This window comes from Schistocerca nitens, chromosome 2 (genome assembly GCF_023898315.1).
Source record: "Schistocerca nitens isolate TAMUIC-IGC-003100 chromosome 2, iqSchNite1.1, whole genome shotgun sequence".
Lineage (NCBI taxonomy): Eukaryota > Metazoa > Arthropoda > Insecta > Orthoptera > Acrididae > Schistocerca > Schistocerca nitens.
Window position 1 is genome coordinate 402962750 of NC_064615.1, and position 26284 is coordinate 402989033.

The window sequence follows — 26284 nt, forward strand, 5'->3', positions numbered from 1 at the left end:
GAAACACTTTGCATACTTCTTCTAGTTCCATGAATGGTATTTGTTCAGATACCAGGGTTACAGAAGATTCCGCCTGCTGGGCTAATAATCTTTAAGTCCATTGGATGTTCACGTTGCGTTGTGGCACAAACTGACATAGATATACTTATTTCCACAATGAGTCTTCGCTTTTTACATTTATTGTAATAAGACCAACAATTTGGACAGTCAACATTAGGTTTTATGAAACATGAGGGGCAAGATAGAAGTGGTCATTGGATGGCAGATTTCACTTGAGTCCGCTGTTGATGTGGTTGTGCTGAGGTATGTTTATGTTTATGCCTCACTGCTGCTATATACACCTCGCTTTGGTCATTGTGTACTATGGGTATGTCTGTCCAGGACTCTTTAACTGGTGGCCAGCACTTGTGACACTTCAAATGGCTGAGCAAGTGTTAGAACCTCATTGAAAATGGGACATCAAATTGTAGTGCCTTTCGGTGAACCTCTTTTTGTGGAGCTGAACAAATTATTGCATCCCTAATCAAGGTATCTGTGTATGACTCTTTATAGCCTGTAGTGACGAGTGTGCACTTCCTACTAAGGCTCTGTAATTCAGGTTGCCAAGCACAGTCAGTGCTTAGGCTGCTTCTTAGACTGATATAACTATACTCTTGAGGATATCACATGGGAACGGCAGTGATGGTAAGTTGTTAGTAAGTGACACATTTCTTCGAATGATAGTGATGTGGGTTCCAAAGTGGAGTGGAACTTGAATGCTGCAGAGTGATGCCGTGTCCTCTTTTCGTATTCCTCTCAGTCTTTGGCAGATCTGTCATATACTGGAAATTGTGAGGGATGGGCTGCTTTTACTGTTTGGTTAGTAGCCCTAACAGCACCTTTTCCAACATTACTTGTTTTCTTGCTGCTGTTTTTCAAAGCATTGTTGGCCCTTCAGTTGCTGTTTGAGCTGGTCTTCAAGTACAACCTCCAACAAAGCACTTGAGACCCAAGATAGTACAGAAATCTTTGTCACCACTTGTGTCAAACCAAGCAAAGAGTAAGCCCAACACTTAAACAGTTTAATGAGAACAATGACAACACAAAACTTCATGTTACAACCTAGGCGGCATTTACATTTACAAGTCTGAAGTACAGTACAGGAATATAGCAAAGTTCAGTTCACGAGAGCAGAGTAATGACATTATGGCAATGCTGGTAGGCACTGGTGTGCACATGCTTTAGCGAAGTCCCATCCCTTGTTCATCGACAGCCAGCCCCCTACTGAGCATAGCAAAGGTGCAGGAGAGCTGGTGTCTTGCATGGGTGCCCCACAGAAGTGGAGGCAGCATTCAGTTGTGGTTTGGTGGCTGGACCAGTGTTGTCAACTTGATTGGTCATTAATTCATACAGAAGACCAGTTGATTTACTGTTGGCAGCAGAGGCACTGGCCAAGGAAGGGTGGTAACATGGATGTGTAACCACACGTGGTTATGTGTACATTATCATATGAGGATCAACTAATAGACATACTGAACTACGGTAACAGTGAAATTGAACAGATGTTATGTCACACACATTTCTGAATGTATATTTATGATTCCTAGCAAATAAAAATTTTAATTAAACAAAATCAACTGGAAATATGTTTCAGGGTGCTAAAGCTTTGGAAAACTTCATAGAGAGTGTAAGGACAGAGCCAAGCACTCAGTTGCCAAAGGATGGTACTGTTCACGAATTAACAAGCAATGTACTTGTATTTTTGGAGCAACTATTGGACTATGTTGATACAATTGGTGGTGTTCTGGGTGAAGATCCAGCATATAATACATCTGTGGCAAGTCATGGCAAGGTAGATCGAAACAAAGCACTCGTCGGAATTTACATTCGTAAGTATTTTCATGTTTTAGAAGAAGTATATACAGGTACAGTCTTAAGGAATTTATAAAATCTTTCTAAGTAGTGGAGATGAGTATAACCTGATTAAAATTTTGTTACTTGATGCTTCATACTGCAGTACTTAGCTCCTCTCACCAAAGGTTTCAGCATGACATAAGGAACAATCCACTACAGCTGGAGCACAATCAGAAAGTGCCATTGTACTTGCAATGTTTAAGTAGTGTGTTGTTCACAAGTAATCCACTATTGAGCACATTTGACAGTCCACTGTACTGTTTCTGGCAACTGTAGGTTAAACCATTTTCTGTTGGTGTCTTACTCCCCTTGAGTAGAGCTGCCATGTCAGTACTGGAGAAGGAGGGTTTACCTACAGATGTTACATTTAAAAAGCAGATTCCCAGTTCTTTAGTAACTCAGAGATAATAAAGATTACATAAAGGCACAGCTGGCAATTGATGTGGTATTGCTGTAAAGCCATGAGGCAAATGTCAACTTTTAATCAGTGTGTACACAAATATGCACATTTAACAAAGTCATGTTCAGATAAATGCAATATATTTATATTCCTTATATGCCACAGTGTCTATAGTGTTTTATTGATTTTTGCTGTGCTCGTCCCATTGTTGGCTATTACTAACTTAAAAAAAAAACTGTTTGTAGTATTGCTATCATGTTAGTTCTTAATTAAAATGATAAATCCCCACAGCTGCATATACATTTCAGTAAGCTTCCATTAAATCTGTAATCTACATCTACATGGATACTCTGCAAATCACATTTAAGTGCCTGGCAAAGGTTTCATCGAACCACCTTCACAATTTTCTATTATTCCAATCTCGTATAGTGCGCGGAAAGAATGAACACCTATATCTTTCCGTACAAGCTCTGATTTCCCTTATTTTATCGGGGTGACCATTTCTCCCTATGTAGGTTGGTGTCAACAAAATATTTTCACATTCAGAGGAGAGAGTTAGTGATTGGAACTTCGTGAGAAGATTCTGTCTCAACGAAAAACGCCTTTCTTTTAATGATGTCCAACCCAAATTCTGTCTCATTTATGTGACACTCTCTTCCACATTTCACGATAATACAAAATATGCTGCCTTTCTTTGAACTTTTCCGATGTACCCCGTCAGTCCTATCTGGTAAGGATCCCACACCACGCAGTAGTATTCTAAAAGAGGACGGACAAGTGTAGTGTAGGCAGTCTCGTTAGTAGGTCTGTTACATTTTCTAAGTTTCCTGCCAGTCTTTGGTTAGCCTTCCCCACAACATTTTCTATGTGTTCCTTCCAATTTAAGTTGTTTGCAATTGTAATACCTAGGTATTTAGTTGAATTTACGGCCTTTAGATTAGACTGATTTATCATGTAACTGAAGTTTAACGAGTTCCTTTTAGGAATTTGCTGCCGATAATATTTCTTTGAATTTAAGCCACATCTGGTCTACACTTACATTATTAATTTGGAATGAGTGGAGATTGTCTCTCAAGAAGGCATCAAGTGAAGTCTTACCTGCTTTTTAGAATAGGTATATTTTCCGCTTATTTTTCGAGGATTTGGGGATTACAATATTCAATCTCACTATGACAACCCAGTGTTCACTAATGCCTGAATCGGTTTTGATCCTTGTTATTAACTCAGGATTATTTGTTGCTAAGAGGTCAAGTAGGAAAACATGGAGAGGACGAATATAATGACAATGGGGAACAATTGATTGCAATTTGTGAACAATTTGATCTAAAAATTACCAACACATTTTTCAAACGTAAGGACATTCATAAATATACTTGGCAACAGAACACTAAAGAACTTCGTTCTATAATAGATTATATTATCATTAGGCAAACAAGTAGTTTCAAGGCAGTAGACGTCAGATGTTATAGAGGAGCCCAGTGTGGATCAGACCACTATCTAGTAAAAATGAAGTCTTTCTGGCCATGGAAGAATGCAAGGAATGATACAAGTAACATAAATAAAATGAACCGGACTGAGAAAGATGAAAATTTACCTTTTAATATTGACAGCCTACAAGACGAAAGTATCAGAACACTCTTTGCGGCCAGGATGGAAAGGAAACTGGTTGAATCATTTGAAGGAAGTACAGAGGAAATATATGGCTATATAAAAGCTAATGTGAAAATCATAGCAACAGAGGTTTTGGGGAAAAAAGATAGCAACCACAACCGTGCAGCAGCAGAGTGGTGGTCATAGGAACTAGAGGGCCTCGTTAGAGCAAAACGAAATGCGTTCCTTCAGTGGAATTATAAATCAGAAGAAACAAGATCAGTATACAAGGAAAAGAAGAATGAAGTGATGAAAAAAATAAGGATGGCAAAAAATGAAGCATGGGAAAGAACATGTGCCAAGGTGAATAGCAAATTAGGATTTGGGAGAGCAAAAGAAGCATGGTCAGTATTAAAAGGGCTTCGATGGGATACAAAAAGCAAAACTAATCTCCAACTGATAACACAAAAGGAATGGGAAGAGTATTTCCAAAAATTATTAAATGAGGACAGAGAAGAATATCTAGAAGAAGGAACAGTGGAAGAAAAAGGACATGAAGATGATGAGATCCAAATTTTAGAAAGTGAAGTACTTCAGGTGTTGAGAACAGGAAATAATGGTAAATCAACGGGACCAGGCAATATCAATCTGGAGTGTCTGAAATATGGTGGTGACAAAATTGTGAAACTGATAACACAGCTCTTCAACAAAATGATACATGGAGATTCAGTATCCAAGGAGATGAAGCTAGGTTACATTAATACAATATTTAAGAAAGGGGATCGCAAAATTTGTTCAAACTATTGAGGAATTTGTGTTACAAACACATTAATGAGAATTTTTGCGAAAGTAATTAAAAACTAACTGGAAAAAAATTTTAGAACCCAAGAAGAACAATGTGGATTCACGGCTGGGAGATCATGTGTAGATCATATTTTCACATTACGACAGATTTTGGAGGAACATAGGGAAAAATCAAAAAATACAGGATTAATTTTCATAGATCTAGAAAAAGCATATGATACTGTTCCAAGAAAATTACTTTGGAGAGCACTGCATATGGCAAACATAAACCCTTCCTTGATTAAAATAATACAACAGATGTATAAAGATAACATTTGCCAAGTGAAAGTTGGTAATAAACTTTCACAGAAATTTAGAACAAGCAAAGGCCTTTTACAGGGCTGTCCCATGTCACCATTATTATTTAAAATCTATATAGATATTAGCCTTAGAACATGGTCTCGTAAATGTAATAGTATGGGATTAGAAATAAGAGATGGCGTTTACCTACATCATTTATTGTTTGCTGATGATCAATTAGTCGTAGCACAAGATGGGGAGGATGCTAACTATATGTGCAATCAACTAGCAGTAGCATACAAAACTTGGGGTTTGAAGATTAATTACCAAAAAACAGAATACTTGACTAATGATTCAGATGAGCTATACATTGAAGGAAAGAAAATCAAAAAGATAAACACTTTCTGTTATTTGGGATCCATTTTAGAAATCGAGGGAAAATCAGAGTCAGAAATCAATAAAAGAATTAGTAGCGGATGGAGGGTCATTGGGATGCGTAACTCAGTCTTATGGAGCAGGAATGTAATGAGCAGAACTAAAAAATTAATATACAAATCCATATTAGAGAGTGTGGTTCTGTATGGAATGGAGACCTGGACAATTAACATGAACCACATTAAAAAAATTACAAGCTCTAGAGATGGACTTCTGGAGAAGATCGGCAAGAATCTCCAGGAAAGAAAAGATAAGGAACGCCGAAATAATAAGGAGAATGGAAATAAAAGAAAGAATATATGACGTAATGGATAGGAAGAAATTACAGTGGTACGGGCACGTACGACGAGTGGAGAAAACCAGAATACCAAAATTGATACTGGAGTGGGAACCGGAGGGGAGAAGAAGAAGAAGAAGAAGAAGAAGAAGAAGAAGAAGAAGAAGACAACGACAACGACCTATGACCACCTGGTTGCAAAATGTACAGCACACAATGAGGAGAATGGGCGCAGAGGAAGAGGACACACAAGATCGAAACACCTGGAGGAATATTTTGAAAATATAGTTTAAGAACGTTTATTGTTTGTATTGTAATTTCCAAATAAATTATTATGTTGGAGATAAGCCTCTGTAATGAAGAAAAGCTCAAAATAATAAAATAAGAGGTAAAGTGTGTTTTCACAACCGTTTACTATTCACGTGGGCCCATGAACTAACTGCTCGAAATAATTTTCAGATAAGGCATTTAGCGCAATTTCGGATGATATTTTATGCGTACCTCTGGAATTAAGAATGTATTTTCACCAACATTTTGAGGGTAAATTAAAGTCACCACTAACTATTATCGTATGAGTCAGGTACGTGTTTAAAATCAAACTCAAGTTTTCTTTGAACCTTTCAGAAACTGTATCATCTGAATTGGGAGGTCGGTAAAAGGATCCAATTATAATTTTATTCCGGTTGCCAACAATGACCTCTGCCCATACTAGCTCACAGGAAGTATCTACTTCAATTTTGCAACAAGTTAAACTACTTCTAACAGCAACAAACATGCCACTGCCAAGCGTGTTTAGCCGTTAGGTTCTTCGCAAAAATTTCGGCGTAGCTTATATCCGGCTTTAGCCAGCTTTCAGTGCCTATAACGATTTGAGCATCAGTGCTTTCTATTAGCACTTGGAGTTCTGGTACTTTCCCAACACAGCTACGACAATTTACAGCTATTATACCAATGGTTCCTGTATCTACATTCTACCTGTGTTCAGCCTGCACCTTTTGTGACTGAAGCCCTTCTTGTGTTTTGCCGAGACCCTCTAACTTAAACAACCGCTCAGTCCATGCCACACAGCCCCCCCCTGCTATCCGTGTAGCTGCCTCCTGCGTATAGTGGACACCTGACCTATTCAGCAGAACCTGAAAGCCAACCACCCTTTGGCGCAAGTCGCGGAATCTGCAGCCTACACGGTCACAGAACAGTCTGAGCATCTGATTCAGACCCTCCACTCGGCTCTGCACCAGAGGTCTGCAATCGGTCCTGTCGACTATGCTGCAAGTGGTCAGCTCTGCTTTCATCTTGCAAGCAAGACTGGCAGCCTTTACCACTTCTGTGAGCCACTCGAAACCAGAGATGATCTCTTCTGATCCACAGTGTCACACATCATTGGTACTGACGTGAGCAACCACCTGCAGTTGGCTATACACTGTGCCCTTCATGGCATCCAGGAGGGCCCTTTCAATATCTGGAATGACTCCACCGAGTCTGCAGACAGAGTGCACATTTGTTTTCTTACCCTTCTTATTAGCCAAGTCCCTAAGGGGCCCCATAACGCGCCTAATGTTGGAGCTCCCAACTACCAATAATCCCACCCTCTGTGACTGCCTGGATCTTGCAGGGTGAGTGGTTTCCTCTGAAACAGGACAGGCAACAACATCTGGCTCAGCAACAGTGTCAGCCACAGACAGCACCTGGAAGCTGTTTGTCAGACAAACCGGGGAAGCCTTACGTGTGACTGCCTGGGAAGTCTTTCGCTGCCTGCTTCGCCCCAGGGCGACCTCCCACTTGACCACAGGTGAGTGGTCAGCCTCAGTGTGAGCAGTAACTGGGTTGGCTACTGGTGAGGAGCGATAAGATGACTCGGACATGCTGGACGTCCGTTGAATCCCCACGACCAGCCAACAACAGTGGTGCCCACCCACTGCAGCCTCAAGCTGTGTACCGAGCGAGGTGGCGCAGTGGTTAGACACTGGACTCGCATTCGGGAGGACGACGGTTCAATCCCGCGTCCGGCCATCCTGATTTAGGTTTTCCGTGATTTCCCTAAATCACTTCAGGCAAATGCCGGGATGGTTCCTCTGAAAGGGCACGGCCGACTTCCTTCTCCATCCTTCCCTAATCCGATGAGACCGATGACCACGCTGTCTGGTCTCCTTCCCCAAAAACCAACCAACCAACCTCAAGCTGTGTAACGAAAGCCATCACAGCCTGAAGTTGAGAGCGAAGTGTCACCAACTCGGCTCGCATCCGTACACAACATTCGCAGTCCCTGTCCATACTAAAGACTGTGGAAAACTAAACAATGCAGATAAATGGACTATTGGCATGTGTTGCGCGGCTCTACCGTAGACAATGATGAAAACGCACGAACTGTGACTAGTAATACGTAGGTATTCAAAAACCTAACTACTGAAGGATTCAGGTGAAACTAAATAATTTGCCTGATTATGAACTTGTAATATGTCACAAAATCGGTTTACTTTCCAACGCAAACGGAAATGTGAGAACAGTGGCTATTAGATATTAAATTTATACGCAGAAACTCAATTAACTAAACTATTAAAGCTCACAGATGATGTAATAAATTTCGCTCCTGGTCAGGTGCTTGTAAATGTCACAAAAGTGGTTACTTGCCTGTTGCTGCGTCTGTCTTGGTCGACTACTACTGTCTATTCTGTGCAAGAATGAAGAATGAGATGTACTCGGTGAACTATTTTTCACTGTGATTATAGTTCAGAGGATGGCTACCAAGGCTATTCACATAAATTTACCCGGAATGGGTGTGTGTGTGTGGAGGGGGGGGGGGGGGGGGATTGCAAGACTCTTAAAATTTCCATTTAATAAATAAGTGAGTTGGTCAGTTTCAAGATGTCATACAACAAGAACAAAATTGTATAGGTGATACAAATAACTTATTATATCCCTGAGAAATGATGGTTATCCACTCAATTTTAGAAGCATTTGGGAATTTTGCAGTAAATAAAACTTGATGCTTCACGTAGATTCTGGAGGGCAAGAATGGGGAGGAGGTGGATGTGATGGGGTGCTCCCTTTTTTATGGATGCCTATGGTTCAGAGACAAGTGGTGAATAGCAGTGTAAAAATTTTCGCATTGTTAACTATGTAAGCTTTCCTTCCATATCTAGTTATTCTATGTATGGTTCCAATATTCTGTGGCCATCACTTTTCTGGCTATTATAAGTTGGAAGATATGTGCAAGACATTAAATTGAAATGTTAATGCAAGTCAGCACAAGCAAAGGTAAGAGTAGTTTTGCAATGTGGGGCACATGTGGAACAAGCCACAATATGCATTTGAACATACTTAAAGTTATAATGGTAACAAAGAGAACAGAAACATAGAGGAATCCTTTGCCCTGTCTGCATTTGTATTTTGCAACATTATACAAGGCTATCGTTAAGGTAGAAAACTTGCTTTTTTGTGAGTACCATACTACTTAATACTTTCAGATTTCGAGAAAACAGCATTTATGGCTATTTAAAAAATGTTAAATATGTAACGTTCAAGACATTTTGCATTCTCTGATTGAAAAAAATAATGTAGAAAGTAAAATTTTCTTTACAAAACAATAGTGTTTTGAGTTCTTGTGCAGTTTAAGAGGTAATTGACATTGGCATGGAGCAGTTGGAAGCATTCTGGTATGCAGAGTGGTATTTTAGAGCTGGGACACCACTAACTTATTACCTACCTGCTTTGCTACTACATTGTTTCTTTTTTCCTGAACAAATTTTGCAAGCTCTTCTCAGTAGCCAATTTTTTGGAGGGGAAAGTTTAATATCTGTTCATGACAAGGTAATTACAGTTCTTAGAATTTATCTTCTTTGAAGTATATTGCTGTTGGTTGCATTAGGAACATTTCTTCAAGCAGTGTGGTACACATATGAGAAAGTTCTTAACTAATCTGGCACCAAATATTAGGAATTGTAATCTGCTCCTGTTAATGAGATTCCTAGTCTAATGATAAAGAACAAAAGGATTCGCTGCAGGTGTTCGGAGCAAGTGGACACTGTACAGCACACTATGACTATGGCCTGGTGTGTATAGGTAGGGCAGACGGAATAGAGGATGGGAAGGCTGTGGGAAGAGGGTGTGGGTGGAGTTAGGGTCCTGGTTAGGGGTGGAAGGAATTGTGGGTGGGGGCTATTGTGGGCTGAGGCCCAGAAGGATTATGGGTTCGAAGGATGTGTTATAATGACAACTCTCATCTATGTAATACAGAGAAGCTGGTGTTGGGGATACGAATCCAGACACCACAAGTGGTAAGCAGCCATTGAAATCAAGAATGTTTTGCTCAGCACTGTTTTGCCACTGAGTGGTCAACTCAGCTCTTTGCCACAGTTTGACCATGCCCATTCATTTGGAGAGCCGGTTGGTGTTTATGTCCACATAAAATGCTTGGCTGCCAATGTGTTAACAGAGGAATAAATCACTAATCATGTCTTGTAAAAGAAATAGATATTTGATTTTTTTAGCGTGAGCAATATGTTTACAGGTGAGAAAACCCAGCTTTATTACTAAGCCCTTAAAAATTCATTATTGGGGGGGGGGGGGGGTATATAGAATACTACTTGTTTAAAGTCACAGACACGTTCAAACAATTGGATCAAGAATAAGATTAAATGATTGCTCCTTCAACACAGTGATCAAAAATATTACATAGCTGCAGTAGCCATCAATAGAACATGACCACCCTTCTTAAAGCCCTGATTTTGCCCCTCACCCTACCCTATCTACACATGGGAGGACTAAGCTGAAATGGTATTTTTGTACACAAGATGATCTCCTGCAGGTGTAAATTGGTGCACGAATCCAGCTGCCAGAAGAAACTTGGCAAAATAGTTTGATAAGTTACTCTGAAAAACAAGATGCAATTATATTTTGAGAAACAGAATAAATAGGTCTCTATCGCAAAACTTTGTCCACTAGCTAACACTAACATTATGATGTCATATATCAGTATGGTTCACATAATTTGCAGTTTTACTTTTGAGTGTAAAACATTAATGTTAATTTAATCTGTAGAGTGTTTATTAATTTCACTAAACACATTACAGCATTTGTGGGAGACTCAATGAGTGAAAGCTCTGTTTTGTGATATCTCCCAAAGGGTAACTTCTCAGCAAGTCCAGCCTGTCATTAGTTTGACAGTGTAATGTAAGAAGCAACCGTGGATAATTGTAGACTGTCGAGGTGAAATGTCAAAAAGCTGACACATTTTCAATTTTTCACACACCAGTCTCATATTGCATCATATTCTGAGGCAACTTTTCATTGTGGAAGAAAGTGATCATTGTTCTGAAGCATATAATAAGGATGAACTTCGACTACCATTATCGAATCTCTTGTAGACAGTTCTTTAAACAACAAGGTATACTGTACATTTATTCCTTTTTTAATTTTGCTGTCAAAAATCACTCTGTTTGAAACTAGAGGAACAGTCATAAATATAATACTGAAAGGAGCACGAGCACAACTCCAACTCCCACCAATCAGCCTTAATATGGCACGGAAAGTAGCGAAGTATTCATCTTTAAAAAGTTTTAACCATTTGCTCAGTAATTTGAAGAATCAAATAATTAAATTAACTTTCAATGCAAACTGAAATCGTAGCTGAATGACAACTTCTTCTATGCCAAATAAGAATTTTCTGAATGATTAATATATGTGGGGGGGGGGGGGGTGCAGTATTTGTCACTGAGAAAGTGTATTATATTTATGAACTGACATGATTCTCATCATAGCAAGAGATAAATTATGATCCATGGAACATGCAAATAACTCACTTCTTCACACAGTAGCTGTATGTGTGCATGTGTCCATTTCTTTTAAATGCTAGGGAGATTTGAAACTAAAGCTATTGCTCTGTATACTAAAATGTACATATGCCATAATGTTTGTTTTGGTATTCTTCTTGTGTGATATAAAAATTTACTTTCTCAGGTAAAGTACTGGAACAGTTGAGCCAGACCTTAGTTGTGAAAAGCGAATTTTATGGAGATGTTTGCTTGCGAGCAGTGTTTTTGTTGAACAATAATAATCATGTGCTGAAAGCACTCCAACGGTCTGGATTATTAGATCTAGTAAAACTTTCTAGGCCTAACTGTGAAGAGTGGTACCATAGCCGCATACGTGAACATAAAGATGCTTACACACAAAGGTAAAATAGTTATTTTCTAACCTAAGTTAGTCGATAAGATTTGTTTAAAAATGTTTGGAAGAAAAGTAGAATTCTTCCTCTTTGACAAAATTCATATGCATTACACATGTAAGTTTCTATCAATTTAGATAATGGTATGAGAATACCAGGTGTTTTCTAAAGAGTCATTTGACTTCACAAGATTAACTTCTGCATGAATGAAGATACAAACTTTGGGTGAATTTTAACTCAGGCATTGAAGCTAAAAGTTTATCTTTGCACCGGTTATACGTTGCCAGTTCATGTGGATGCTGGAAGGGCTCTCCCTGGCATAGCTAACTCACACGTGTGCTCATTCATTATGCAATGTGCACCAAGTCAATATCATGGCATCACAGCAACAGAATAAGTTTTGGATTCTCTTTTTAAACAGATGCAATTCAGACTCGGGACCTTTGCCTTTTGCGGGCAAGCGCTCTACCAACTGAGCTACCGAAGCACGACCCACGCCCGGTACTCACAGCTTTACTTCTGCCAGTACCTCGTCTCCTACCTTCCAAACTTTACAGAAGCTCTCCTGCGAGAGTCGTGCTTCGGTAGCTCAGTTGGTAGAGCGCTTGCCCGCGAAAGGCAAAGGTCCCGAGTTCGAGTCTCGGTCGGGCACACAGTTTTAATCTGCCAGGAAAAGTTTCATATCAGCGCACACTCCGCTGCAGAGTGAAAATCTCATTCTGGAGATGCAATTCAGTTACAACTGTGCGGCATGATTATCATCAGAAATACAGCACTGCATCTTCTACATCACAAAGCATTCGATGATGGTACCAGAAGTTTATGACACTGCTTGCTTGTGTAAAAATAAATCCGCATACCCTCTCTGTGTGCTTGTTCAAGACATAGAGCATAGTTAGCCAATCCTCATTTATCTGTCTGTTGTGTTTTGTGGTGGTGCTTGTATTTAGAACCACATGGGCTGCAGTTGCTATAAGCACATCGTGATGGTCATGAACAATTCATTCTGGGTACAGAGCTGGATAATAACACTTTTCTTGCACATTTTCACATTTAGCTTTCAATATTGAGGATACATTCCATTTAAGTCGAAAAGTAAACCATCACAATGTAAGTGCCACTTACGCTAGCCAAGAACAAGATAGACTTTCCAAAGCTTCATAGCTTCATGTGTGTTGCACCAGTCTCTCTCTCTCTCTCTCTCTCTCTCTCTCTCTCTCTCTCTCTCTCTCTCACATACACACACACACACACACACACACACACACACACACACACACGGTTACAGGAATCATGTACTTAGATCTGTTGGAGAGCTGGCTTTTCCACACTTGTGAGTAGCTGCCAAAAAGTTCATTTTTAAACTGGATGGAGCACCACCACACTGGCATCTGCATTTAACAGCGTTTATTAACAAAGAACAGTCTCAATGGTGGATTACCTACAAAGGGTGTATGGATCTCTTATTGCACCAGTGGACTCCAAGGTTGTCTGGTCCCATGTTATGAGTTTTTTTTTTCTTTTATGATGGCTTTTGAAAGACTCTGTGTGCCTCCCCTTCCAACAACTATGGGTGGACTGTGATGCTGCACAGCAACAGCAAACATTCTCACAAAAATATGGGACAAGTTTCACTAGCGTCTGGATGTTTGTTGTACATGCAGTGGAGGGTATGTTGATAATCTGTGAAAGATGCACTAAACTGTTGATCCTAAATGTAACTGTAAAAGATTCTATATGCATGCATATAAAAGAAATGCCCTTGTAAAATCAAACTGCTCTTTTGATAAAACTTTTAGTCCTGTGTGTAAGTAGAAACTGATCTTTTCTTACTTTATTAATGCAGAATATACAGTATTGTGAAACCAGATGAATTATTTCAAAACAACCTGTACATTGGACAATAATACTGTAAGTGCAGCCCACAGAGAGATAAAGATTTTGTACTCATATTTTTTATTTTTCAGTATTGATCCTTAACCTTGCTTATGTTCATATTTATCCAACAGTCTTTTAGATTTTGTGTTCAATATTAACCTTTTTTAATACCAAGGAAATTAGGAAACTGTTTTGTATGTCTTTCTTGTGAATTCTACTAATGAAAAATTTGTTACTCTGTAAACTTGAATAACTTCCTCTATTAAGCCTCGATGGGTTATGTAAACCTCTGCTCATAATTTCACTTGCAAATCTCTGTACAGCCCTCAGTCATAAAAATTTAAAGAGTTCAGTCAAATAGCGAATCAGTGTCAGTGAATACCAACCTCTGGAATCAGTCGGCTCTTTTATGCACAAACAGACGTAGTGCTGTTGTCCAACTTTTCTCTTACTTTAAGATTCTTTTCATTCAAAATTACATTTATGTGCATCAGTTCATGGGACAGTTTGTGGATTGGGACACCATCCTCCAAAACTGTTCAGTGACCAGTGTGTGTACCATAATAGCACATTGCAGAAAGTATTAATTGGATGATGCATGCTTAGTGGCTTTCCATAAACATTGATTTAAAATTTGGTTTCTTCCACAGTAGTTGGAGTAAAGTGCTCAGTTACATTGCTCCATCAGAAGTAGTGCCTTCATCTGTGCTACAGAATGGCAGGTTACGTGATAAAGATCGTGCTGCAATCAAGGAGAGATTTGCTGTAAGTAATCTTCATTTGTAGCACTTTGCTATTAATAATTGATTTATTGCAAGAGAGAGGAATACAGAAATTCTGCTTACTAACTTACGAGACAGGGCCAATTACAACAGGGCTGTCAGAACTGCAAACATTCCACGTATATATATACACTCCTGGAAATGGAAAAAAGAACACACTGACACCGTGTGTCAGACCCACCATACTTGCTCCGGACACTGCGAGAGGGCTGTACAAGCAATGATCACACGCACGGCACAGCGGACACACCAGGAACCGCGGTGTTGGCCGTCGAATGGCGCTAGCTGCGCAGCATTTGTGCACCGCCGCCGTCAGTGTCAGCCAGTTTGCCGTGGCATACGGAGCTCCATCGCAGTCTTTAACACTGGTAGCATGCCGCGACAGCGTGGACGTGAACTGTATGTGCAGTTGACGGACTCGCATGTGTGTGTGTGTGTGCGCGAGTGTATACCCATCCTTTTTTCCCCCTAAGGTAAGTATTTCCGCTCCCGGAATTGGAATGACTCCTTACCCTCTCCCTTATAACCCACATCCTTTCGTCTTTCCCTCTCCTTCCCTCTTTCCTGATGAGGCAACAGTTTGTTGCGAAAGCTTGAATTTTGTGTGTATGTTTGTGTTTGTTTGTGTGTCTGTCGACCTGCCAGCACTTTCATTTGGTAAGTCACATCATCTTTGTTTTTAGATATATTTTTCCTACGTGGAATGTTTCCCTCTATATATATATATATATATATATATATATATATATATATATATATATATATATATAACAGAGGGAAACATTCCACGTGGAAAAAATTATCTAAAAAGAAAGATGATGAGACTTACCAAACAAAAGCGCTGGCAGGTCGATAGACACACAAAAAAACACAAATATACACACAAAATTCTAGCTTTCGCAACCAACGGTTGCTTCGTCAGGAAAGAGGGAAGGAGAGGGAAAGATGAAAGGATGTGGGTTTATATATATATATATATATATATATATATATATATATATATATATATATATATAATGGCGGAAAGACACTCCTGGTGGAGTGGGGAGGATTTCATGAAGTATGGATCTCATTTCAGGGCAGGATTTGAGGAACTCGTATCCCTGCTGGAGAGCCACATTCAGAGTCTGGTCCAGTCCCGGAAAGTATCCTGTCACAAGTGGGGCACTTTTGTGGTTCTTCTGTGGGAGGTTCTGGGTTTGAGGGGATGAGGAAGTGGCTCTGTAGACATATTTAAAGACAAAGAGTTTGGGCAGAGATGTCAGTCGAGGCGGAAGTGCAGAGGCAAAGATGTTGTTGAAAGACAGGTGAGGTATGAGTGGCGGCAACTTGAAATTAGCGGAGATTGAGGCCTGGTGGGTAACGGGAAGAGAGGATATATTGAAGAGCAAGTTCCCACCTCCGGAGTTCGGATAGATTGGTGTTAGTGGGAAGTATCCAGATAACCTGGACGGTGTAACACTGTGCCAAGATGTGCTGGCCGTGCACCAAGGCATGTTTAGCCACAGGGTGATCCTCATTACCAACAAACACTGTCTGCCTGTGTCCATTCATGCGAATGGACAGTTTGTTGCTGGTCATTCCCACATAGAATGCGTCACAGTGTAGGCAGGTCAGTTGGTAAATCACGTGGGTGCTTTCACACGTGGCTCTGCCTTTGATTGTGTACACCTTCCGGGTTACAGGACTGGAGTAGGTGGTGGTGGGAGGGTGCATGGGACAGGTTTTACACCGGGGGCGGTTACAAGGGTAGGAGCCAGAGGGTAGGGAAGGTGGTTTGGGGATTTCATAGGGATGAACTAACAGGTTACGAACGTTAGGTGGACGGCGGAAAGACACTCTTGGTGGAGTGGGGAGGATTTCATGAAGTATGGATCTCATTTCAGGGCAGGATTTGAGGAAGTCGTATCCCTGCTGGAGAGCCACATTCAGAGTCTGGTCCAGTCCCGGAAAGTATCCTGTCACAAGTGGGGCACTTTTTTGGTTCTTCTGTGGGAGGTTCTGGGTTTGAGAGGGTGAGGAAGTGGCTCTGGTTATTTGCTTCTGTACCAGGTTGGGAGGGTAGTTGTGGGATGCGAAAGCTGTTGTCAGGTTGTTGGTGTAATGGTTCAGGGATTCCGGACTGGAGCAGATTCGTTTGCCACGAAGACCTAGGCTGTAGGGAAGGGACCGTTTGATGTGGAATGGGTGGCAGCTGTCATAATGGAGGTACTGCTGCTTGTTGGTGAGTTTGATGTGGACGGACGTGTGAAGCTGGCCATTGGACAGATGGAGGTCAACGTCAAGGAAAGTGGCGTGGGATTTGGAGTAGGACCACGTGAATCTGATGGAACCAAAGGAGTTGAGGTTGGAGAGGAAATTCTGGAGTTGCTCTTCACCGTGAGTCCAGATCATGAAGATGTCATCAATAAATTTGTACCAAACTTTGGGTTGGCAGACCTGGGTAACCAAGAAGGCTTCCTCTAAGCGACCCATGAATAGGTTGGCGTACGAGGGGGCCATCCTGGTACCCATGGTTGTTCCCTCTAATTGTTGGTATGTCTGGCCTTCAAAAGTGAAGAAGTTGTGGGTCAGGATGAAGCTGGCTAAGGTAATGAGGAAAGAGGTTTTAGGTAGGGTGGCAGGTGATCGGCGTGAAAGGAAGTGCTCCATCGCAGCGAGGCCCTGGACGTGCGGAATATTTGTGTATAAGGAAGTGGCATCAATGGTTACAAGTATGGTTTCCGGGGATAACAGATTGGGTAAGGATTCCAGGCGTTCGAGAAAGTGGTTGGTGTCTTTGATGAAGGATGGGAGACTGCATGTAATGGGTTGAAGGTGTTGATCTACGTAGGCAGAGATACGTTCTGTGGGGGCTTGGTAACCAGCTACAATGGGGCGGCCGGGATGATTGGGTTTGTGAATTTTAGGAAGAAGGTGGAAGGTAGGGGTGCGGGGTGTCGGTGGGGTCAGGAGGTTGATGGAGTCAGGTGAAAGGTTTTGCAGGGGGCCTAAGGTTCTGAGGATTCCTTGAAGCTCCGCCTGGACATCAGGAATGGGATTACCTTGGCAAACTTTGTATGTGGTGTTGTCTGAAAGCTGACGCAGTCCCTCGGCCACATACTCCCGACGATCAAGTACTACGGTCGTGGAACCCTTGTCCGCCGGAAGAATGACGATGGATTGGTCAGCCTTCAGATCACGGATAGCCTGGGCTTCAGCAGTGGTGATGTTGGGAGTAGGATTAAGGTTTTTTTTAAGAGGGATTGAGAGGCAAGGCTGGAAGTCAGAAATTCCTGGAAGGTTTGGAGAGGGTGATTTTGAGTAAGAGGAGGTGGGTCCCGCTGTGATGGAGGACGGAACTGTTCCAGGCAGGGTTCAATTTGGATAGTGTCTTGGGGAGTTGGATCATTAGGAGTAGGATTAGGATCATTTTTCTTCGTGGCAAAGTGATATTTCCAGCAGAGAGTACGAGTGTAGGACAGTAAATCTTTGACGAGGGCTGTTTGGTTGAATCTGGGAGTGGGGCTGAAGGTGAGGCCTTTGGGTAGGACAGAGGTTTCGGATTGGGAGAGAGGTTTGGAGGAAACGTTAACTACTGAATTAGGGTGTTGTGGTTCCAGATTGTGTTGATTGGAATTTTGAGGTTTTGGAGGGAGTGGAGCTGGAAGTGGGAGATTGAGTAGATGGGAGAGACTGGGTTTGTGTGCAATGAGAGGAGGTTGAGGTTTGCTGGAAAGGTTGTGAAGGGTGAGTGAGTTGCCTTTCTGGAGGTGGGAAACCAGGAGATTGGGAAGTTTTTTGAGGTGGAGGGTGGCATGCTGTTCTAATTTGCGGTTGGCCTGTAGGAGGATGCTCTGAACAGCCGGTGTGGATGTGGGAGAGGAAGGATTGAGGACTTTTATTAAGGATAGGAGTTGACAGGTGTGTTCATTGGCTGAGTTGATGTGTAGGTGAAGGATTAGGTGGGTGAGGGCAATGGATTGTTCAGTTTGGAACTGGTATAGGGACGGATGGAAAGAAGGGTTGCAGCCAGAGATGGGAACTTTAAGTGTGAGGTCTTTGGGGGTAATGCCAAATGTCAGACAAGCCTGAGAAAATAGAATATGGGAGCGTAATCTGGCTAGGGCGAAGGCATGTCTGCGGAGGGAATGTAAATAAAACTTAATGGGGTCATTGTGGGGGTGTTGTGAGGTTGACATGGTATTAGAAGGTGGAAAGTGTAACATGAGGCTGATATGAAAATGAAAATATAAATATATGGGGATAGATAAAGGTGAACTGGAAAGTAACTGGAGATCTGGTGTGAAAAAAGGCGAAAAGGTGTTGGTTACAGCTGGGCTATGTTGGACTTGGGTTGGTAGACAACGATGTGCACAAAGGTTAGGTGGTTGTGTTGCCGCCAAAACACGTTAAAGGACAGAGAAATTCGGGAAAATTTCGAAAAAACTGCGTGTAAATGTATTAAAAGGAGTGGTTTTGTGGTGGCCGATTATGAAAGTGAAGCTAACAATTGTCTGACGAAGAAATAATGGCATTAAAACCTGTGGGAAGCGGCTAAAAATTATCAGTGATGTGGGAAAAACTGAAATGGAAATAAAGCGAAAGTTATTAGAACTAGCCGAAATGGTTACTGACCTGCCTACACTGTGACGCATTCTATGTGGGAATGACCAGCAACAAACTGTCCATTCGCATGAATGGACACAGGCAGACCGTGTTTGTTGGTAATGAGGATCACCCTGTGGCTAAACATGCCTTGGTGCATGGCCAGCACATCTTGGCACAGTGTTACACCGTCCGGGTTATCTGGATACTTCCTGCTAACACCAACCTATCCGAACTCTGGAGATGGGAACTTGCTCTTCAATATATCCTCTCTTCCCGTTACCCACCAGGCCTCAATCTCCGCTAATTTCAAGTTGCCGCCACTCATACCTCACCTGTCATTCAACAACATCTTTGCCTCTGCACTTCCGCATCGACTGACATCTCTGCCCAAACTCTTTGTCTTTAAATATGTCTTCTTGTGTCTGTATATGTGTGGATGGATGTGTGTGTGTGTGTGTGTGTGTGTGTGCGCGTGCGAGTGTATACCTGTCCCTTTTCCCCCCTAAGGTAAGTCTTTCCGCTCCCGGGATTGGAATGACTCCTTACCCTCTCCCTTAAAACCCACATCCTTTCGTCTTTCCCTCTCCTTCCCTCTTTCCTGATGAGGCAACAGTTTGTTGCGAAAGCTTGAATTTTGTGTGTTTGTTTGTGTTAGTTTGTGTGTCTATCGACCTGCCAGCGCTTCGTTTGGTAAGTCACAGCATCTTTGTTTTTAGATATATTTTTCCCACGTGGAATGTTTCCCTCTATTATATTCATATATATATAATAGGGAAACATTCCATGCGAGAAAAATAAACTCTTTGCCTTTACAAATGTCTGCTTGTGTCTGTGTGTGTGCAGATGGATATGTGTGTGTGTGCGCGAGTGTATACCTGTCCTTTTTCCCCCTAAGGTAAGTCTTTCCGCTCCCGGGATTGGAATGACTCCTTACCCCCTCCCTTAAAACCCACATCCTTTCGTCTTTCCCTCTCCTTACCTCTTTCCTGACGAAGCAACCATTGGTTGCGAAAGCTAGAATTTTGTGTGTATGAATGTGTTTGTTTGTGTTTCTATTGACCTGCCAGCACTTTCGTATGGTAAGTCACATAAATATATATATATATATATATCCTACCAGTTTCACTTTGCTAATAAGCGTCCTTTCAGTACATTGGAAGGATCCTGCTTGTGTGGATTCTGACTGCCATTGATGGGTCCAATATCCTTGACATTGATTTGTTGTAGAATCGTGGAACATACTCTGAGCTCAAACATAATGAGGTATTTTGGACAGAATTACCTCCTCAATGCTGATAAGCATGGCTTTCGAAAATGTTGATCATGTGAAACCCAAATTGCACTTTTCTTACATGACATACTGAAAGCGATGGATCAAGGCAGCCAAATAGATGCAGTGTTCCTTGATTTCCGAAAAGCATTTGACTCTGTACCATACATGTGCTTATTGTCAAAAGTACGATTATATGGGGTATCAAGTGAATTTTGTGACTGGATTGAGGACTTTTTGACAGGAAGAACACAGCATGTTATCTTGGACAGAGAGATGTTGTCAGATATAGAAGTTTTGTGCTCAGGGAAGTGTGTTGGGACCCTTGCTGTTCACATTGTATATAAATAACCTTTCAAACAATGTTAATAGTGAAATTAGGTTTTTTGCAGATGATGCACTTATCTATAATGAAGTACTATATGAAAGAAGTTGCATCAATATTCAGTCAGATCTTGAAAAGATTTCAGCATGGTGCAGAGATTGGCAACTTCTCTAGACCTGTTCCATACATCCTCCCACCACCACCACCTACTCCAGTCCGGTCACACGCATCACCTATCCCCTCAAAGGCAGGGCTACCTGTGAAACCAGTCATGTGAGCTACAAGATAAGTTGAAACCTCAGTGCTGCATTATACATGGGTAAGACAACCAACAATCAGTCTGTCCGTATGAATGGCCACGACAAACTGTGGTCAAGAAACAGCTGGACCACTGCTGAGGCTCATAACCCAAACACCACCGTCACCAAACCATTGCTGAGCTTGCCGCCCAAAGACAACATTCTTTATTTCACTGACTGCTTCACAGCATGTGCCATCTGGATGCTTCCTATCAACACCGCCTTTTCTGAATTGCGCAGGTGGGAACTCTCCCTGCAGTGTATCCTATGTTCCCATAACCCTCCTGGCCTCAACATTCATTAGTCTTTGTCCTCACCCTCTAGCTCCTTCCCTGTTCCCGTTCCAGCACTACACAGTCCTCTCATCTACCAATGAGCCCACAGCCTTTTTACCTCCATCCTTTTCCACTAACCCTCCCCCGCCCTCCATCTAACCTCCCGACTGCATCTAGCTGCTCAACCCTCTCTCCACCTCATCTCAGTATGCTCCAGCTAGCAGCACTTCACCATCCCACAAGCTTCTATCCCTTCCCCTCCCTGCCCCAGCTTCCTTCTTACCCCCAGCACCCAGTTGCGTCTCCCATTATGTGGTGCTGCTCACATTGTGGCCTCAGCAGCCAGAGACTGTGGTCGTGTGTGTGTGTGTGTGTGTGTGTGTGTGTGTGTGTGTGTGTGTGTGTACCTCTGACAAAGGCCTTGTTGGCCAGAAGCTCATTTTCTGCAGTCTTTTTGTTGTGTATATCCGTGACTCAGCATATCCACTTTATTGAAGCATCAGTTTATGTTGAATTACTTTTATATCATCTAATCATATTGGCATTGAGCAGAATACTTTGAATATAAATTTATCCATATTTCAGACTGATTACATTTAAGTGAAGCTGTATTCAAAAATATATCCAAAAATCCAGTTTTAGGTTTTATTTAGTTTCCTCAAAAATATCACTTGTGTCAAATGCCAGGGTGACCTTTGTAAAAGAGGTAAGCGAATTCCTTCCCTAGTGCAGTTCAGTAGTTTGTGGCTTCATCACCAGTTACGTTGCCAGACACAGCACACTAAACCCTAATTTTTCTTGCTTTGACTCAATACTGTCATAATGTGCCATACCTTCACCGAGGAGTCAAGCAGTATATTGCTCCCTCCTACGTATATCTAGCGAAGAGACCATGAGGATAAAATCAGGGAGATTAGAGCCCACACAGAGGCATACCGACAATCCTTCTTTCCACAAACAATACAAGACTGGAATAGAAGGGAGAACCGATAGAGGTACTCAAGGTACCCTCTGCCACACACAGTCAGGTGGCTTGCGGAGTATGGATGTAGATGTAGATGTAACAAAGCTTATTTGCTTTTATGCCTGGGAATGTAGATGGCTTTATGAGTAATAACATGCAAGAAGTCTCATGCAGCAGCAGCAGCAGCAGCAATTATACACGTCTTAAGAAAATACTGCTTCCACAGTGATCATTAAAAGCAATAATAATTTGTACATGGTCTTTCCACTTCTCACAATTTTGTTAACGATAATTAGTTCCACGGGCATTACTAATAATTAAAGTGGTTGTTGTTTAATTAAACTAGCAAACCCAGCAAAGCTTTGCAAATGCTAAATATGTATTGGAACTGGATATATCTCCAAATCCCCTTCTTCGCCCCACCCCTCTCCCCTCTGTCCATCTCGTCCACCCTTCTTTATCACCTCTTTCCCTCCTCTCTCCGACTTTAAGCCGTGTTTATTGTTATTGCAAACGAAACCTTGATTGGAAATGAAGTCACTTAAAATGAGTAGGTAAATTGGTTGGGATCATTGTTGTATGGGGTGTGAGAGAGACCTCTCCAGCTGCTGGATCTGTAGTGGTCCTAGTTTCATTGACATTATTTTGCATAGTTTTAATCTGTGAAGGGCTGGATTACAAAGTTTCAGACAATTCAAATTCTGTTATAGTATTCTAATTGTAAGCCAATGAGCCATTAAATACAACTTTCCTGTTTTCTGTTAAAATCAACTGTGAAGAAGAAAACAGACAGCACGTTGTTGTATATACAATTTTTGTTTAAAATTATATATATATATATATATATATATATATATAGAGAGAGAGAGAGAGAGAGAGAGAGAGAGAGAGAGAGAGAGAGAATATATACGGGAGAAACAATTTGTCATAATTTGAATGCCCTGCTATTGTAGTTAAAATTGACTGCCAGAAAGAAAACTATAGCACACATTTTCACAACACAGCATTTTCTACCTCATAGTTAATTTTAACAGGAGACCTATCCTGGTTCATCTTACTGTATTTCATCAAACTGTTGGAGAGGAGGTAAACTTTAATTTTATGCATGTGATACTTAATAAACTTTTCAGTTTCATCACAAGTGAGCTGTTACACATTTTTGTTGGGCAGAATGGTAGTTTTATTTCTCATTTGTATGATGGTTTAAAGAACAAATAAAGAGTTCTATTTTCTGTAAGAGAAACAGAATATATTTGTAAACATACAATGAAGCTTGTTTTTCTCCCAGGGATTCAACAAGGAAATGGAAGACATAGCAAAAGTGCAGAGGAGTTATTCAATTCCAGATGTTGAGTTACGAGAAAGCTTAAAGCGAGATAATAAGGAATACATACTTCCAAAATATAATGCCTTTTATGAAAGGTAAGGCTTTAATTTCAAATAAAACAGACACCCCCTCCCCCCATAAATTAATTTTTAATTTTTCTCTATTTAGGTACTGCAACGTCCAGTTCACAAAGAATAAGGAAAAATATATTAAATACGATCCAGCAGGAGTATCAGAAATGATTGACAGATTTTTTGATGTCGCAGCATAAGTTATCTCTGTAACATAAATAAACATTGTAAATTTGTGAATTAAATATGTATTTACAGTTTGTTAATTGAAATGGAGATTTTATGTGCCTTTACAGCAGTCTAAAATGCAGTATTTGCAATTTGTGCAATAATGAACAGTTAATTCTACCAGGATGCATAAATTGTTGAATATTAATAATAGAAATGCATCATACTTGAAATATTGCATTGAAATAAGGATCTAAACCTTAAAAATCAAATGAGAAACAATTATTTAAACAATTTTCTTGGTTGAATTAGAAACAGAGGTAACCAGTTTGTAAAAATAAAAGTTTCATAGTATGGGAAAGGCCTAAACTGTATGTTGTGCTACAGTTACAGATCTGTTTTATAAATTTTCTGGCTGTGTACCAGTCTGGTATTTCATTAGTATCCTTCAGTCATCAACAAGCAATATAGTTTCTGAATAGCCCTTTAATGTGCTATTTAAAGTTTTGAAATGTAATGACCTTTACTATGGGTCTTGGGATCTGTTGGATTGTGTTGATGCAACTATGTAATATTTAAATGAAGAATCTGCTGACAAATTTCAGGTAGTAATACCAGTGTTATAGTCTGAAGATGACACACAGGTGCTCTGTTGAATATGGCATAGTTCAGCAACAATATCTCAAGATCCTTAGAAGTCAGTCTATTGGTCACAATGATACTACTCTGTTTTCCCACACTAAAGTTAATTTTATAAAGACTGGGTTATATTTATATAAGTGGATGACATTAATGTATAACACTTTAATTTCCAGTTAGAATTTTATGGTCCAAACAGAAGATGCAAACAGGTCATTTCCCCTTACTATGTTTGTGAGGGCCTATTTATATCTTTTTCTGCATGGAGTCCATTACCAAACACAAATTAGGCTGAAGTTAACAAGCTGTATTGAGAAAAGTGACTTACTAATACCTTATAAGTTCCTTTTTCAACATTTTTGAAAGACTAGAAGTGAAGTAATTGAATGTTACATGTTTAAATTTGTTCTTGTATATAGGGGTAACTGATGTTCTTTACGTTGGGTAATATGTATGGCATAGTGGGTTACAAAGATAGGTCAAAGGATAGTGGGGGTTCAGTAGAATCAGCACAATTTTAATACTGTATTAAGAACACTAGAGAAAACAGAGGAATTGATCATGCATGAGTTCAGGCACTCAGCTTGCAGGGGGACAAAGTTCAAAGTCCCGCCACAGTAACCACAGTAGATTTTCTGTTCTCATAAATTATTTGGGGAAAGTATTTGGATTGTTCCCTTGAAAAGAACGTGGCTGTTTTCCTACTCCATCCTTCTCCAATCTGAGTATGTGTTTCATTCCTAATAAATCATCAACAGGATGTTAAACCCATAACTGGTTCTGTTCAGTTTCACCCATCAAGTCAACAGTTATTTGTTTATGATAGTAATGATGAGAGGGCTTATAGAAACAACTGACAGTAGTCATACAATAGAAAGTGTTGAAGAATAGATTCTGGAATATGTGTATACAAGGCAAGACAATAGTCCTGGCAAAATTTTTTCATGGATGTTTACTAAATAATTTGATAAAAAGAATTGTGGTCTCAGTTGTTGTATCCAGTTCAACTTGTTGATCTTTTAACATTTAATGTTTTTTTTTTTTTTTTTAATTCATATATATCCACTGATACGGCACACTCACTGTTGACAACAAAGTTCGAAGTACAAAGGACATAGTAACACAATTTGTAACTTAAAAATCACTGAATGTAATTACAGGAGGCAGAATTTGTCATGACCAGGAGTCAATGATGGACTATTGATTTAAGCCTAGATTAGTGAAGATTCCTTCAACTCTTTCCTCTCTTTCATTTTCTGACAATACCTCTGTCTCTTGTTTTGTTTGTGGCTATTTCTGGTGCCATTTGGAAAGTAGAAGTTTTTCTGTTTTTATTTCGCCATGACAAGATGATGCCTAGGAAGATGCAGCAGGAGATGAAGCAGAGGCAACATGAAGTTTTGGGAAGACCTGATAAGATGGAGAGGCATGTGGCAGAAGACTCTACAAGACGATAATGATCTGACTAAAGTTTCATTTCGAAAATCTGTTTCTTTATTAGTGTTGAAATGCTCATTAAAATAAACCTAATTTACTCATTTCTACACATAAATGTCTACATAGCAGCTACAAAGCATTTAAATTCACTGAGTTTGATTAAGATTTAAAATTAACCTTTCAGAACCAGTCTTGGTATAATGACTATTTGTATAAAATCGTTTTTTACACTCTGATAAATTTGTCAACTGTCACTACTAGTGACTTTTTTTGTTATAATGATATACTGAATTCTAATACTACTTGTTATTGAGATGGCAGCAACAACTGCTAATATGCACCTTTTGCAAGTAAGATCATTTATATCTAATCTGAAAGGTGCAAAATATTCACCATAAGGCAAGCAGATTATCATGCT

General features: G+C 40.4%; 1 protein-coding gene across 3 annotated transcripts in view; it reads left to right on the top strand.

Annotated features, from left to right (window-relative positions):
- Positions 1-25894, top strand: part of LOC126236255 (exocyst complex component 7) — a 116373-nt gene extending 90479 nt beyond the window's left edge. For 2 of the 3 annotated variants that reach the window (XM_049945407.1, XM_049945408.1), the window contains exons 10-14: positions 1634-1868; positions 11634-11850; positions 14370-14484; positions 23513-23646; positions 23720-23888. In XM_049945407.1, the coding sequence (XP_049801364.1) occupies positions 1634-1868; positions 11634-11850; positions 14370-14484; positions 23513-23646; positions 23720-23822 (804 nt within the window). In that variant the 3' untranslated portion in view covers positions 23823-23888. Of the gene's footprint in view, positions 1-1633; positions 1869-11633; positions 11851-14369; positions 14485-23512; positions 23647-23719; positions 23889-25778 lie in introns of those variants that run through there. The other variant, XM_049945409.1, reaches the window with a different exon arrangement.
- Positions 25895-26284: the final 390 nt, after the last annotated feature.